Source organism: Mesoplodon mirus (genome assembly GCF_964341445.2).
Source record: "Mesoplodon mirus genome assembly, chromosome: 19".
Taxonomy (NCBI): domain Eukaryota; kingdom Metazoa; phylum Chordata; class Mammalia; order Artiodactyla; family Ziphiidae; genus Mesoplodon; species Mesoplodon mirus.
The window spans coordinates 12,800,321-12,815,995 of record NC_138995.1 but is presented as its reverse complement, the minus strand read 5'-3'; the positions used below and the strand labels follow the sequence as shown (position 1 = coordinate 12,815,995).

General features: G+C 57.5%; 2 protein-coding genes across 3 annotated transcripts in view; one reads left to right on the top strand and one right to left on the bottom strand.

Annotated features, from left to right (window-relative positions):
* The window catches only part of ZNRF1 (zinc and ring finger 1), a 100,300-nt gene extending 92,599 nt beyond the window's left edge, over window positions 1-7,701 (top strand). The window contains exons 3-5 of the mRNA XM_082608097.1: window positions 3,726-3,831; window positions 5,358-5,449; window positions 6,713-7,701. Of these exons, the coding sequence (XP_082464223.1) occupies window positions 3,726-3,831; window positions 5,358-5,415 (164 nt within the window). The 3' untranslated portion in view covers window positions 5,416-5,449; window positions 6,713-7,701. The remainder of the gene's footprint in view (window positions 1-3,725; window positions 3,832-5,357; window positions 5,450-6,712) is intronic.
* A 3,420-nt stretch (window positions 7,702-11,121) lies between these two features.
* On the bottom strand, window positions 11,122-15,028 carry LDHD (lactate dehydrogenase D). Of its 2 annotated transcripts, none has more exons than XM_082606214.1 (11): window positions 14,940-15,028; window positions 14,317-14,429; window positions 13,928-14,069; window positions 13,554-13,695; window positions 13,260-13,419; window positions 12,814-13,013; window positions 12,590-12,718; window positions 12,361-12,488; window positions 11,806-11,896; window positions 11,615-11,726; window positions 11,122-11,527 (listed from the first exon to the last, which is right to left on the bottom strand). In XM_082606214.1, exons 1-11 carry the CDS (start codon window positions 15,009-15,011, stop codon window positions 11,362-11,364), a joined length of 1,455 nt encoding a protein of 484 aa, XP_082462340.1. In that variant the 5' UTR covers window positions 15,012-15,028; the 3' UTR covers window positions 11,122-11,361. The 2 variants fall into 2 exon arrangements, with proteins under 2 accessions (XP_082462340.1, XP_082462341.1); XM_082606215.1 differs by having other exon boundaries at window positions 11,615-11,672.
* Window positions 15,029-15,675: the final 647 nt, after the last annotated feature.

Sequence of the window (15,675 nt, the reverse complement as noted above, 5' to 3'; positions counted from 1 at the left end):
GACAGAGCGCAGCTCATGCAGAAAACTGTTTGGGACCGAGGGAATTCTGACTTGCCCCTGGGCTCACAGCTGACTTGCCCCTGGGCTCACAGCTGACTTACCAATCAGAAGGGGATGCTGGTTCGGAATCAGTAATGTTGCTGTGCTCCCAAGGAAATCATCCATAAGTGAGGAGGGAAGCACGGAAAAGGGGCTGTATCCCAGATCCTCACTTTACAGTTGAGATGCCGGAGACAGAGTGGGAATAAATGCCCAAGAAGGTCTGCAGTATGACTGCCTTCTCAGAGCTGGTCTGTTTTTCCTCCCGTCTTTATTGGAGTTTTTTCCTCCCAGTATTTTATTATGAAAAATGTCAAACGTACAGCAAAGTTGAGAGTTTTGCAGTGAAAACCAAAATACCCCCCACCTAGAGTCTACGTTATACTGTACTTGCTCACATGTCTCTCCACCCACCAATCCGCATTATCCTTTTGATACATTTCAGAGTGAAATGAAAACGCTAGTCTGTTTCTTTATTGGGGGTTGTTAATTATAAAAGTAATGCCTGTTCACACAACTCAAAAATATATAAAAATATCTTTCTTCTAATCCTCCTTTCCTCCACTACTATTAAAGTGTGTGTTTCCCTCCAGACTTTTTGCTGTGCTTCCACACACACAAATATTTAAATGTGTATGGTATCTAGTGCTTTTTTAAAAATGGGATCATACCCTTTTACAGATGTGCCGCTTGCCACGTTTGGAGTCTGAGGTTACACTCCAGTGGCAGACCGACTGTGTGCTGTCTGCTTTTCCCTCCACGTCACCCTTTCAGGTGGCCTTTGGGGCTTTGGCGTAGGCAGATCTTAACAGAGAACATGACCACAGGCTGTCCTGGTGGCCTGGAAGCTGAAAGTGACTTCTCTCCCAGCTCTTGTGCGTAAGGATTTAAGTACTGAATTGATTCTATCTTAGTTTTCCTTGGGGTTCCTGATGGGGGGCTCTGAGTCACCATACCCTTCTAGGCCATGAAGAATCCTCATTTTATGAGCTCCAGATGTTTCCCCTTCCACTAAAGTAATCAGAGGGCACAAAGAAACCGTAGTGGTGGAGGGCAGCCCCGCAGAGGGTCCCCGGCCCTGCCCCATTCATGAGCCCTCTGACTTTGGCAAGGGGTCTGATTCTCTGGCTGCAGTGTCCCCGTTTGCAAAACAGGAATAACACCGTGTGCCCTGCCTGGCTTGTAAGATCCTGAGGCTCACTGAACACACATGAAATCTCAGTATGTATCATTGTCAGTGTTCACGATCAATAAAAATCTTTCAGAAGTGGGGAATTACCCTGCTTCAGGCTTTGCTTTCTTTACATCCAGAACCTGTTCTCAGGGTATTTCTCCTATGGTTTTGAGAACTTCTGGGTAACCTTTTGCTGACTTCACCTCTTTCACCTGCCTTTCAAATATTAGAATTCACCTGGGTTCAGTCGTCTGCCTTCTTTAGATTTGTCTAAGCTCTTTATCCCACATCTACCCCTATTGCCCACATCTCTCCTCTAAATCCCAGATCTGGACTTGAATGGACTCCAGCAGGTTTCCATTAGCGCGTCCTGGGGGAAATGCCTGGTCAGCGCCTACCACCCAGCTCTGAGCTCATCAGTACTTCCCAAGCTGGCCCTCCTCCTGACTCCCCTTGCTCTGACAAGTGTGTGCCCCCTCCCCTGCCCCCCGTTTGCCCAGCTGCCCCAATTCATGCCATCCATCTCTCCCCATTGCTGGTGCTGGCCTCGAGTTCATCTCTCCTGCACCACGGCATTAGCCTCCATAGCGGGCTCTCCATCTGTAGGCTCTTCCAGTCATTTCCAGTAGTTTGAGGAGACTAGATGTGATCAGTGCGTCTCCAAGGCCCTTCAGTGACCCAGATAAAACCCAGGTGGCACAGCAGGATACAAGTCCGTCCTCAGGAAGTTGGTCTCATCTACCCGCCCCCGCCCCGTGGCCCCAGGACTCTGCACCTACCACAGCAGACATCCTGCCTTGCCAGGTGCACAGATGCTGTCCCCTTTGCCTGGAATATCCCTCCCTGAACAGTCCCCACCCCGATTAGGCATCTCCCGTACTTCTCACATCTGGATCTGTGTGCGTCGGAAGACTTCCAGGAATTCCTGTGCTGTTCATTTCCGTCGTCTTGTTCGGCCGCCCCTGCTAGACTATGAGTTTCTTGAATCCTGAGACCGTGGCTTATTCACTGAGTCAGCAGTGCCCAGAATGTCATAGAAATGTTGTAGGGGATGCTGGCTCGGCCTCCTGTTGTGCTCGGGCTGTTCTGGTCACAGCTTCGCTTGGGGACTCGGTGGGCAGCAGCTTCCTTCCATTCATTCTTTTCTGGTGGGGTGTGGGGTGTCTTTTTTAAATATTTAACTGAGTTAAAATTTGTATGACACACAAGTAACCATTTTTACATGTACAGTGTAGTAGCATTTGGGACATTCACAATGTTGTGCAACCACCATCTCTGTCTAGTTCCAAACATTTCATCATCCCAGAAGGAACTCCTTGCATGATTCCACTTACATAAAGGATCTAAAGCAGTCAACCCCACAGAACCAGAGAGTAGAAGTGTGGTTGACAGGGGAGAGGGAAACAGGCAATTGCTATTCAACTGGCAGAAAGTTTCAGTTATGGGGCTTCCCTGGTGGTCCAGTGGTTAATTAAAACTCCTCGTTCCCATTGCAGGGGGCCCGGGTTCGATCCCTGCTTGGGGAACTAGATCCTGCATGCCACACCTAAAACCTGGTGCAGCCAAATAAATACATAAATAAATATTGGGAAGGGAAAAAAAAGCTGATAATGTGACTTTTTAAAAAAAAGAAAAAAGTTTCAGTTATGTAATATGTATAAGTCTAGAGGTCTGCTCTGTAGCATGGTGCCTATACCAATAGTATACCGTACTCTTACATTTTTATTAAGAGGGTAGATCTCATGTTACCACAAGAAAAACAAAGGAAAATCCCTTACTCATTAAGCAGTCACTCCCCAGTGCCCCCTGCCCCCAGCCCCTGACCTACTTTTCTGTCTCTGAATTTGCCTCTTCTGGACATTTCACATAAAGGGGATCAGACAGCAGGTGGCCTTTTGCATCTGGCTCCTTCCACTCAGCACCATGTTTTCGAGGTGCATCCACGTTTCAGCAGGCGTCACCTCTTCACCCCTTTCCTGGCTGAGTGGATACGCCGTTGTGTGGGTCCACGCGGTTCATTTCTCCGTTCATCCGCTGGCGGACATTTGGGTTGTTCCCACCTTGGGCTCTCGTGAATGATGCTGCCGTGGACACACACGTACGCGTATTGGCTGGGGTACCTGTTTCTTCCCTTCACCCTCGCCTCGTACCACTCTCCTCATCACCATTTTTTTCCAAACCAGAAATCCAGTGCACCTGGTCTGTGTGTATGTTTAGGGGGAAAGTCTGTTCAGGGAACCATTCTGTCTCGTGCTGCCTCTGCTGCACGTCTCCTCCTCTCCAAGCCTTTTTCGTCCTTCATCGCCCGGGCCGCTTCCTTGGTGATTAATCCCATTTTGTCTTCAGGTAGTTAGCGTGTGGTTTGCATGTCTTGTGTCCACAGGGAGGACCTTTACGTCAAGGTCCCTCTTGGGCTTTCGCTGACTCAGGTGACCCACACAGTCCCAAGCAGATCCTAGATCCCTGCCTGCTGGTGACTGACCCCCCGCTCTCCCCTGTCCCCCCTTTGCAGATGACGTGCTGACTAAAGATGCGGGTGAGTGTGTGATCTGCCTGGAGGAGCTGCTTCAGGGGGACACGATAGCCAGGCTGCCCTGCCTGTGCATTTATCACAAAAGGTACGAGAGGGCCGGCAGGGCCAGCTTAGCTGCACCCCCGACCCCAGAGGGCCCCTTCCCTGTGGGTGGGGGGAGAGACGGGCAGACTGTCACTAGCCGCCCCGTCCCCCAGCACTCTGAGTGGAGTCGAAGCAGAGGTCAGCAGGTGGGGAGTTCTGGACGTGCTGAGCGCAGAGCCTGGGTGGCGGGGCCGACGGGGAGGCCTGTGGAGCCCCTGCCCCCTGGGAGGTTGAGTCCCCGTCCATCTCTGTGAGCCCCTCTGCCCCAGTGTGCAGACCCTGGTCTGGTGGCGGGGGCGGGTCAGCACGGAGGGCTGTGCTGGCTGCCCTGGCCCCGCCCGTCCTCCCCAGAGGCCCAGCAGGCAGGAATAGCCACTACCTGTGGGCCCCGGTGCTGCGAGCTGCTATAATTAGCAGGACTGAGATTCGCCCTCAGGCTCCAGCATGAGCCTCATTCTTGATTCCAACTGGAAAGAAGACACCTCCTTACCCAGGACGGGAGGACGCTCTGTGCTGCCCATGGCCTCCACCTGTTCTCGGCCCCTGGAGCCCCAGAGCTGCTTCCTGACACACAGCCTTTTCCAAAGCCTGACTCACGGGGCCACTGGCCACGGGACAGCACATGGATGTGGCTGGTGTCAGAAAGGCGCAAGTGAGGCCTAAGGGGAGGGGGTCTTGGCCTGGGCGCAGCACCCAGCACTCCAGTGTCCCAGGGAAGCATTGACCAGAGCCAGAAGAAGGGAATCTTCGGCTCTGGGAGAGACTTATGCAAATGATCTGTCTGGTTCCTGTTTTGAAAATACCCAGATGTTTTACAGAGAGCTGTCTTGGGCCAATTTCTCTTCCCTCTCTGTTCAGACAGTGCTTTCTGTAAACACTAGAGACCAGGATTTCCCTGCTAGCCTCTTGTCTGTCTCTCCTGAGCAATGTCACTAAGCCACAGGGCCAGTCCTCCCCTGGCCCACCTTCTCCAGGAAGGAGGACTAGATGCTGGCTGCCCACCACAGCCTGCCAAGCCAGGTCGAGCTTGGGGGTCTCCTGAGAGGGAGACCAGGGAGGGAGCCTCAGGCTGCTCCTGTGACTCAGGAGAGGGCTTGCTCAGGGCGATGACCAGCCTGCCAGGGCTTTGTTCCCACTTCTTTGCCCTTTAAGCCTTGGAGATAGTTGACTGGCTGCCCTGTGCAGCCCCCCACCCTCACCCTCTGACCCGTAGCTGTTGCCGTCCTCCTGGGCTCCATGCCCCTGAGGCCTTGTCCGTCTCAAGGCCACACTCCCTGCATCCTGCAGCGCCTAGGTCCACCCCAAGCCCATACGCACTGCACTGGGACTCCATACGCACTGCACAGGGACTCCGGCTGCGCCAGGACCCCCCTGGGTGTCCTCCCATCTGCTAGCAGACAGTGGGTATAAGGGGTCCCCGCAGGTGAGCATCAGGCATTCCCTGCCCAGAGACCCGACCCTTGGAGCTAGCCCCCAGGGAGCGGCCTGGCCAGCCGGTGATGTGTCTCCCTTGACGTCTCCCCTCAGTTGCATAGACTCGTGGTTTGAAGTGAACAGATCTTGTCCAGAACACCCCGCGGACTGACCCTGCTGGGCTCGCTTGCTGACTCCTCTCAAAGGTGAGCCCGTGGTTGGGGTCGCGTCGCTCTGGGGCCTGGAGGCGGGGAGGGGGGCTGAGCTGCCCTCACGGCACCCCGCGCCCCGCCTCCCCTGGCCAAGAGGGGTCAGGGGAGAGGGGAGCATCTCAGCAGCAGGGGTTCCGTGGGGTGGGGAGGGTTCCTGGGAAGGATGAGAGTCCAGACTCGCACGTTGCAAGGAAGAACCTGCCGGGTAGAGGAAGGTGAGTTGGGGGAAGGCCCGTCGTGTTCCCCGTGTCTAGGGTGAATCTCCCCGAGGAAGGTTCAGGAAGGTCCCTTGGAAAGTGCTGGGCAGGAGAAGCAGCACAAGCCCTGGGACAGGATGCTGCTTTGCACCCCGGCTGTGCCTCGTGCTTGCTGGGGGGGCCGGGGAAGGTCCTTGCCCCTCTGTGGCGTGGGTGTCTCTGCTGCTTCTTTGGGGATGGGATAATCTCGCTTGCGTCCCCACGTGGACAGCACACTCATTAGACAAGACCGAGTGTGGGACGGCGCCTCGTTCCCTGCAGCGCTTGTCAGCAGTCAGCTCTTGGCTGGTTCTTCCCACCTGCACCCACCGCCCTCACCCCCTTCCAGATGAATCTGAGGCCTCCAGGCCAGACCTGGGGCCCCGCCACCCAAGTCCCTGTTTGCACAGCAGACCAGCACAACCAGCTTCCTCCCGAGATGTGCACATGTGCTCCCCTGTCACCGTCGTCCAACCCCAGTTTCTCCCCCAGGCACCCTGCTTTACTGCTGACCATTCTCTCCTGTCCCCATCCTACCTGTCCCTCCTGAGTTCTGGGCTGGCACTTTTCTGTTTTCTGCCGAACAAACCAAACCCCCAGAGAAACCAAAACCCACCTCATCTCACATGAATCCAAGGGTCTGGGGGCCTCTTTTGCGCTCTTGCTCTCTCTCTCTCCCTCTCCCTCTTTCTCTCGTTTTTTTCTTTTGTTCTTTGTTAGGTTTATTTTACTTATTCCAAGTAAACTCCCAGAACAGCTGATGATGTCAAACTATTCAGGGACATTTGCCCTTTTTACCTTCACCTCAAAAACTGAGGACGTGGGTGAAGAAAAGGCGAGGGGAGGAGGGAGGCAGAGGGAATGCAGCCTGGTGCTGGCTGCAAGTCCAAATTCCCGGCATGGTGTTTGGCTTCGGGGCCCCCAGACCGGAGCCACAGGTGCCCCTGCCCGGCCTCAGCGGGATGCACGCAGCTGGCCTCGGGCCCGACAGAGCACGACTTACATCTTACGGTCCCCACAGGGACAGCCAGGCCCCCGTTCCTGAGAGGAGGCTTCGGACACTGGGGCAGAGCTGAGCTGGGGACACCAGTGGGAACAGGGCACCCCTCCTGCACTGACTTCCAGAGAATGGTTCTCCCTTTCTCCCTGAGGACACCAGATTGAATGAGAGCGAGTTTGAGAGAAGAAAGAATCACCCAATATCCTTCCCCTCATCCTCATCTCAGGAGGGAAAGGGCATTTTCTTTTTCACCTTTGAAAGGCGTTGTGGGTCTGTCTCTAAAGTGTTTACAAAAAAAAAAAATTATAAAAAAAATGTCTAGTGTCGACTGGTGTTTTCCCTCGTGATGTTTACAGATTGCCGTCTGCTGCCTGGCCAGAACCCGCTCAGTGACAAAACGACCAGAGCCGGGTTCTCGCCACTCGCAGAGCAGAACTCACAGCCCTCCTGTGCCCGGCACCCGGCGGTCTCTCCATCAACCGCTCTGCCTTGGTTTTTTTTTTTTGTTATTGTTCGTTTGGTTTTTTCCCCAATTTTCTGGCTTGGTTTTGCACTTTTCTCCCCTTGGGACCCTGATATCTTGACTTCATTGCCAAAAACCAACCCACTGAGGACCTTCTCCCCGCCTCCTTTCCATTCCTCCTCCCCTCTTCCCTCCTGGTTCTGGTCAGTTCAGAGGATTTAACAATCACAAGTGTCCTGCAAAAATGCCTGAACGTTTTTCTTAGACCCCTGTGGATTTTTTTTTCCAGAAAACCTAGACAAACAAAAGACTTATTAAAGGGATATGTACAGCTGCCCCTGTTTTCAGGCATTCTGTTTGAGAACATTCTAGCCATTGATGTTCACATGTGGCATCAGCCCCTGCAAGATAGGTTTCTGTATTTATATTTTAAAATACAAAAAAAAAACCTTATAAAATGTTTAAAAATACGTTCAAAGCTGGGGGAAAAGGCTTTCTTCATTAGTCAAGGTGTTTTGATATGGTATTAAAATAATGTCTAATAAAAGATGCACTGTGTGACTTCATTTTAATCAAGTATTGTTACACAATCAAGAAATGGGCGTTGAAGGTCTGTCCCTGCTCCCTTGCCTACCTCCTTAGCCTTCTTTAGCCTTCAGGCTAGCATCGGGGCTACAGGTGTGTGACGTGGTTCTCAGCGGTCACGCCTGGGTGAGGGAACGTGGCAGGTCAGGCCGGAGTCCGCAGCTTTACAACCCATTCAAGCCTCGTGGAATCTATCTGCCATCACCTGTGGAGTGGTCGTGACAGAACTCTTCTGGAAAGATCTGCAGGGCAAAGACCTTGCAGCGGATGGAGGTTGCAAGGATGCAGGTTCTTCCAGGCACTGGCCCAGACCGCCCCCCGCCCAATCCCTGGCTCCCCGTTCCACACCCTGCCCTTCCTGTTGCTCCGGCCACATCTCAGTGCTGACTCATGGGCATCCTTCACTGAGGCCCAGAAAGAGGCCCTGGTTTGGGGCTGAGCCAGCTCAGAGCCCTTGAACTAGAACCAGCCACTCAGGGCTCGCACGAGTTGGCACACCTTGGGCTGGGTGGGAAGCTCAGGGCAGCAGGTAGCAGTGCACACCTGGCCTCTGTCCCTGTCCCAGACCGGCTCTTGGAGCGGCATTCCAGATCCTCCCGCAGAGCCTGTGAGGGAAGCTGTGGAGGAAGACGCCTGCTCCGCCCCTTCTCGGGCCTCCTGTGTGCTGCTGCATGTATGGGCTCTGACCCCACCAGGCCCAGGCCCTGCAGTTGTGTTCTGTCAGACACTTGCTGAAGCACCTGCTCTGTACAAGGGCATTGCAGGCTGGTGGGCAAATCTGAGCCAAGGCACCGGCACGCTCAGCATTTCAGAGAAACACTCAAGAGGAGTTTGTGGGTCTGAGCTTGTGGGGTGGTGACCCCGGGGACCTGCAGTCGCCATGGTGGCAAAAACCTGGGCTCTAAACTGTCTGTATGGGGCTCCTCTGCCTGGCAGAACCACGCTGGGGAAAGGATTTCATCTGAACTTCAGATGCCCCACACGTGAAGTGGGAACAAAGTCACGCAGCTCAGAGGCCACTGTGAGGGTCAGAGGATCTGCCCAGAAGCCCCTGGCACGTGCATAGCAGGCTCGCTCATGGCTTTGTCACCGCAAAGAGCACTGTTCTATTCACAGCACCTCCTGCTTCTGCCTGGCAACTATGTCTGCCTGTTCTATATTTAATTCCTCCAGCAAAGCTGGCCCTGAGGATCTCCTTGCCTGACCCCTGGGCCTGCAGGCGGAGGAGGCCTCTGTGCCCGCCTCTGTGCCCACCTCGGTGGCTTAGGCCCAGCAGCCTTGGCAGTGCCCTGGGTGAGCTGAGGGGTCGAGCTGGGTGGGGCAGGGCTGGAGCCCACGCCGGCTGCTATTCCAGGCTCCTGGGGCTGGTGCCTGTCCCACCCCCAGCGACTTCACTCCCACCTGGCACACTGCAGCCCTCTGCTGGTTGCCGTCTCCTCCAAATTCAGACCCAGATTGCCAGCTCCCGGGCGGGGGTAGGACTGGGGTTGTCCGGGCTTTCCAGATGGAACTGGTGTCTGTCATCCTCCATCCCAACAGCTCTCCTCAACTCTGCCTTTCCCGGAGGGGAGGGAATTGGCAGGGGCTGGGAGGTGGGTTCCACCCACTCCCTCTGCTAAGGGCCCAGCACACGTGAAGGGGAGGGGGCTTCCTGGAAAGGGGCACCTCACTAAAACCAGTCATCTAGGAGCCATTTAATGGTGTCGAGGTTTTTAGGTCCTTATTCCTAGGGAATAGATGCTGAATTATGTAGGTGAATGATGTCAACAAATTTGTAACTCAATTCCAAATGGTTCCCCGAAAAATACACGCATGAAGCAAGTAAGGCAAAAATATTCATTGTTGAATCTTCAGTGGCTAGCATTTCAGTGAACAGTGTACTTGTTCTTCCAACTGTCCTGCGTGTTTGGAGTTTTTCCTAGTAAAGAATTATGGGGAAGTGGCCATTTGCTGAACACCTACTAGTTGCCAGGCACTGAGGGGCACATCAGAGACAAGCCCTGCCCTGTAGGGGAGGCGCCTGCCCCTGCAGAATGCTGCCCCGGGGGGCTGCTGGTGGCGGGCAGCCTGCGTGGAGGGGAGGGCACTGGTGGCTGATGGTTAGACGGTTCGAGTCCGCTTTATTGGGTGCTTGTGGGGGAGGGCCCATGGGACTTGCCCCACACCACCCCCTGGCACATCCAAGGGACAGAAATGTCACAGAGGAGTGAACTCAGGGCTCAGCTCCGAATTAGCAGAGAGGAGGGTTTCCAAGAACCGAGCTGGTCTCAGGAGCCAGAGCGGCTGCCTGAACAGCTGGGGGGAGAGGTGGGGAGGGGCGGAGGGGGTGGAGGCAGGGAAGGAGCTCAGAGGTGGCTTGGGAAAACGGGAGTGAGGCGAGAAGGAGTGTGCCCCTGGCTCCCCTGCGCCCCTCGCTCAGCCCCTTTCCTAAGGGCCAAGGCCTTGGGGTGAGGGAGATGGGCCTGCACTAGAGGCTCCTGGGACCTGCAGGGGAGTGGAGAGCTTAGAGACTGGTTTCCAGGACTCCAGGCACCTGCTAGACCCTGGGAAGTGGGGGGCCCAGAGCTGAGAGCTGCAGGTCCCTGCAGCGGTGAGTGCTGGGCACCACTGCCCCAAGCAGATACTGGTGTCTAAGCTTTGAGGTGTCGGGCGCCCTCTCGTGGGCTTAGGGGGAACAACTGCCAGGTACCCCGGACAAGGTCCTCTGATCAGGAATCCTGACCAAGGCAGGGGCAGGCCGCAGAGTGGACAGAGCCTGAGATTGAGGGCAAAAAAGCTGGTAGTATAATACATCACACTGTGGAGAGGTGTGGTACCAGGAAAATCACTTCCATTCGCAATGGTTGGTAGCAGCCACTTGAAGGACACGTTCAGAATGTTCTAGAGCCCAGTTGGGGCTCAGTGGGGGAGTCTGTGGTAAGTGATGATGGACATGGGCAAGTCCTTAGGCCCTGGGGCTCTGAGAGGCACAGCAGCTGCCACTCCTCAGGCTGCAGCAAGTCAGAGGGCAGGCCCGGGATGAGGGACAAGGACGTCACCAGCCAAAGGACAGAGAACTTGGAGGAGGTGGGGCGGGCAGGCACGGGGGGCCTTTCACAGGTGCTGCCTGCTCATCTCCAGACAACTGCAAGTGGGGTTCAGGTTTATTTTGGGGGTCTATGAGTGTGGAGCCGGAGGTCCCTTCCCCCACCAGCAAAGGAGCATTCCTGTCACCAGGCAGATGGAGTTGGGCTATGGGTGCTGGAGCCCCCAGCCTTTGTTCTCCTGCCCTGGCAGTGGGGAGGCTAAGGTGGAGGGGAGTCGTCCTAGTCTTTGGGGTGACTGACCCACACCACCTTACAGGATGTGTAAGCAAGCAGAGAGGAAGCAGCTTCACTGGGAATGACCCTGAGCCATTTACTGGACCAAAGGCTCCTGAGGCCAGCAAGAGGGCCAGGGAGAAGACGGCCGACCAGGCTTCTCCCTCCTCTCTCTGGCCTCGGCTTGGATAAAAGGGCTAGCGGGCTGGCGAAGACCCCTGCAGGGTCTAGGCAAAGGCAGAGCTGTTCCGTGGCGGGAAAACAGGTTCCGGAACGGGAGGTGCCACTCTCTGGGGGCTTGTGGGCCAGGTGCTCCGAGCCCCTCACAGCACCTTGCCTGGGTTCATGAGGCCTCGGGGGTCCAGCGTGGCCTTGAGCTGCCGCATGGTCTCAATGCCCACCGTGCCCACCTCCTCCTGCAGCAGCTGCCGCTTGCCCAGACCGATGCCATGTTCCCCCGTGCACGTGCCATGGAGTGCCAGTGCTCGCCTGGGAAGCAGCGGGAAGAGGTCCTCAGCGGGTGCCCCTCCCACTTCCCTCAGCTCTCCCCCACCCTGCTTCCCGCCTTGCCCTTACCTGACCAGCTGTTCTGCAAAGGCCTTGACCCTGAGGAGCTCCTCGTGGTCCTCCGGGTCTACCACCAGGATGCAGTGGAAATTACCATCACCCACGTGCCCAACGATGGTTCCTGGGGGCCCAGAGGACAGAGCTGCTGCCCCAGCCCCGCCCCCACCCTCCCACCGCGCCCCGCATGGGGCAGGCAGAACCTGTGAGTCCCGAGGCCTGCAAGTCCTCCTTGGTCTGCACCAGGATCTCCGGCAGCCGGGAGATGGGCACACACACGTCGGTGGAATAGCCCTGAGTCGGGGCAGGCCGGTGAGCTTCCCTCCCTCACCCAGCCTGCCCGGGAGGTAAGGGGTCAAGGGTACGAATGGGCTCAGGGGGCTCGGCCTCTCACATGAACGTGCCTGCTGTCTCTAAGCCTCAGTTTCCCCTGTACAACAAGGCGAGTGGCCCGGCTAGGCTCCCAGGGCTCTCATCCTGCTCCCCACCCCCACTACCGTGCAGGCCCCCCAGCACCTGGAGCCCAGCCTCCCCTTCCTGTTGGCTACCACCTTCCGCTTCACCACCTCTTCCTCCAGGAAGCCTGCCTTCTGTGTTCACACTGCCCCTGCTCGGTCCCTGCACCCAGGGCCTGGCTCGGGGCAGGGGCTCCCTCCCGAGGATTTGGCAGTCCTGCCCACCGGGGCCTCTGCCTGCTGCGCTGGACAATAGGGCAGTAGGCTGAGGAAAGGCTCCCAAGTCCACCCCAGCCCGCTCACCTTGCAGCCCGGCCGCAGCGCCAGGGCAGCGTACCAGGCGTTGTGCCGCGCTGCCCAGAGCCGGCTGCGGTCCTCCGCCTCCTTGGCCCAGGAGAAGTGAGAGCCTCCGTTGTGCCGGATGATCTCCTCTGTCGGGGGCGGGGGGGTGGGGTTGACACCAGGCCCTACTCTGGGGCAGCCCGGGCCCCGCCCCGCCCCGCCCCACCCCGCCCACAGCACCCCAGCACACCTGTGCGCTGCACCTGCTCTGACAGCGCCTGCTCGGAGCCGTGGAACTCGAGGAAGAGCGTGGGCGCCACGCAGCAGTTCAGCTTGCTATGCCTGTTGCAGGCGTCCATCATGACGTCATCCAGGAACTCTGGGACCAAGGAGAGGCCACGTGAGGTGACGCGTGGCCTTCAAAGGGGGCCTCCTCTGGGGAGGCCCAATTGGACGGCCCAATCCCAGGCTCACCAATGCGGGCCACGGGCACTGCAGCCTGGAGGATGTGTACGGTGCTGTCCACGGCCGCCTGGACGCTGGGGAAGGCACAGGTGGCGGCCACCGTGGCCTCAGGGGCAGGGTGCAGACGCAGTGTGGCGGCCGTGATGAGGCCCAGCGTCCCCTCGGAGCCCACAAACAGCCCGGTGAGGTTGTAGCCAGCTGCGCTCTTCCTGGGTCCCCGGGGACATGAGGTAGGTGAGTGCCCAGGCCACGTGACGACGGATTTCTGGCCAGAAGCCAGGTGGGGAGCTGAGCCTGAGGTCTGGGCACACCCGCCTCTGTGCAGGCTGCCACCCAGGCAGCCATTCCCTGGCACAGCCCAAATCGGCCTCTGGACCACCAGCTTTGGCCCACAGGACGGTTTCATGACCCGCCTCTCCAGGAGGCCCCCGTTGCCGCCGGTAGAGGGCGCTCACCGGAAGTGACGGCCGGGACCCGCAGTGTGAAGCAGCCGCCCTCCCGGCAGCACCACCTCCAGGTTCAGCACGTTGTCGCGCATGGTGCCGTAGCGCACAGCGTTGGTGCCCGAGGCGCTGGTGGCCACCATGCCGCAGAGAGAGGCGTCTGCACCTGGGTCTGGAGGGCAGAGGGCAGGCAGAAGGAAGCCTGGGGCGGCTGCCCGTGGGCAGAGGGGTCCCGCCAAGCCCCAGAAACAGCCCTGCCACCAGGGAGCCCTCCAGGCCCAGGAAAGTCCTGGAGCCCCAGCCTACCCACAGGGAACCAGAGGCCGCTGTCGCGCAGGTGGGAGTTGAGGGCTTTGCGGGTGACGCCGGGCTCCACCACCACAGAGAAGTCTTCCGGATTCAGCTCCAGGATTCGGTCCATGTGGGTCAGATTGACACAGACGCCGCCCTGGCGGAGGGCGTTCAAGCGGTAACTGACCTAGATCTTTCGCCAGGACACAGCCACCAAGACCCCAGCTCGTGGCCGACCTCCCCGCAGCCAGACCAGAGCCCCAGGATGGCAGGTAAGGAGGGCTGGACCTGGCCAGCCAGGCTGGTGTGGTGGAGGAGGCAGCTGCCTGTGTGACAAGTGTGGTGGGGCTAGAGCCTGGCCAGGGGAGGAGGCCACCCACCATACATACCTGCACGGCACAGACTCCACCCTCAAGCCCGGTGCCCGAGCCGAATGGGATGATGGGCACGCCTTGGCCATAGCACAGGGCTGCCAGCCGGCTGACCTGCTCCACATTCTGGGGCCACACCACGGCGTCCGGAGGTTGGCACCTGGAACCAGACCCTCAGCAATGTAAGGGTGTGTGGTACCCTCTGGTCCTGCTCAAGTTTGAAGGTATTGCAGGGCCTGAGGCTGCACAGTGGGCGAGGGGCAGAGAACACCCTTCTGGGGGCATAGAGGAGAGGTGGAGAATGCCAGAGCACCCAAAAACAGATGGCGGGGGTTGATGGGCAGAAGATAACCCAGGACCCTCACTCCCAGCCAGGGGTTCTGATGCAGGGGGGTGGGGGAGCCCACCTGTGCATTGACTCATCGTGCCCGTGCTGCTCTCGGACCGCAGCAGCAGTAGTCACATGGGGGCTCCCCACAACTGCCTTCAGAGCCTCCACAAAGCCCTTGCTGAGTTTGCCCTGCAGGGGAGAAACACATTGGCAGGGTCACTCAAAGATACCTGGAGCCACCTGGCCAGTGGGAGGGGTGGGAGTGGGGGTTCCATTGCCTGTGAACAGAGGCACCCACATCCCTACCCCGCCTTGGCTGGGGGCTCGTAGGGCTCTTGGAGCCCTTCTGGGGATTTCTTCCCATTTTACAGATGAGGAAAAGAGGCCAGCAAGTCCAGGACAGGGCCTGGCCTAGAATCCAGCTCCTTGCCTCCCAGGCATTCTTTCAAAATGTGTGTGTATTCCGGGGCCTCAAAGGGGTGCCCTGGAGTCCACAAATCTTTCAGTTGACACCCCCCAGCCCCACTCATGGCAGCTGTGAGGACTTCGGCCCAGCTCACTGAACACCCACATTTGACCTGGGGTGAGCCCAGCGAGCCTCTGCTCAAGGTCTCCTGGTGCTGGGGCAGCACAGACTCTGGCCAGAACTCGGCATCGGGGGCCCCCCACCCTCTAAGGGGCTCCTCCCCTCCCACCTACCTGCGTCCCCCTGGAGCAGTAGCCCCTCCAGGGGAACATCCCCCAAGTTGCAGCCCGGAGCAGGCTGGCCATAGCTGGGCAACAGCCGGTGACCACCCCAGCCTATTGGTTGTGCTGGGGGCAGGGCTGCTTAAGGTGGCACGGCCTTAAGGTGGCCCTGCCAGCCCTCGCTGAGTCAGTACTTCTTAAAGGAGAGGTGAGGCTTACTGAGCACAAAGGGAAACACAACAGCTGCCACTTCCTGGCTTAAGACTATGCAGTGGCTTCTTGTGGTCTGAATACCCAGAGCTCCACCAAGGCTCAGGGGCTTGGAACACACCCTTGACCTTTCTCACCCTGCAAGTCCCAGCTCCGGTGTCACAGTTAGGGTAGACCTTAATCGGGGCTATGAGGAGGAAAGCACAGGGAGGCTCTTGGGGGTTAGGATGGGGTAGGGCAGTAAGGCAAGCCAGGAAGACTTCCTGGAAGAGGAGTGCTAAGCATGAGCAGCAGTTTGCCATATAAGCGAAGGAAAATACTGTCGCATCCCTTTGTCTCCACTCTCCCACTGGGCATATCCCAGGATCAAGGGGAGTGATGTGGCTGCTGCTCTTGAAAGTAGTCCAAGCTCCGTTTTCCTCCCACAGCAAATTTGAAGAAGCGTGTTGCTAACATTACTGAGATAAAGCTATTTCTGGCTTTGTTTTTCTTCCCAGTCAAACCAGGAATACAAACTCCTATTTGGGTCTCTCTCCCC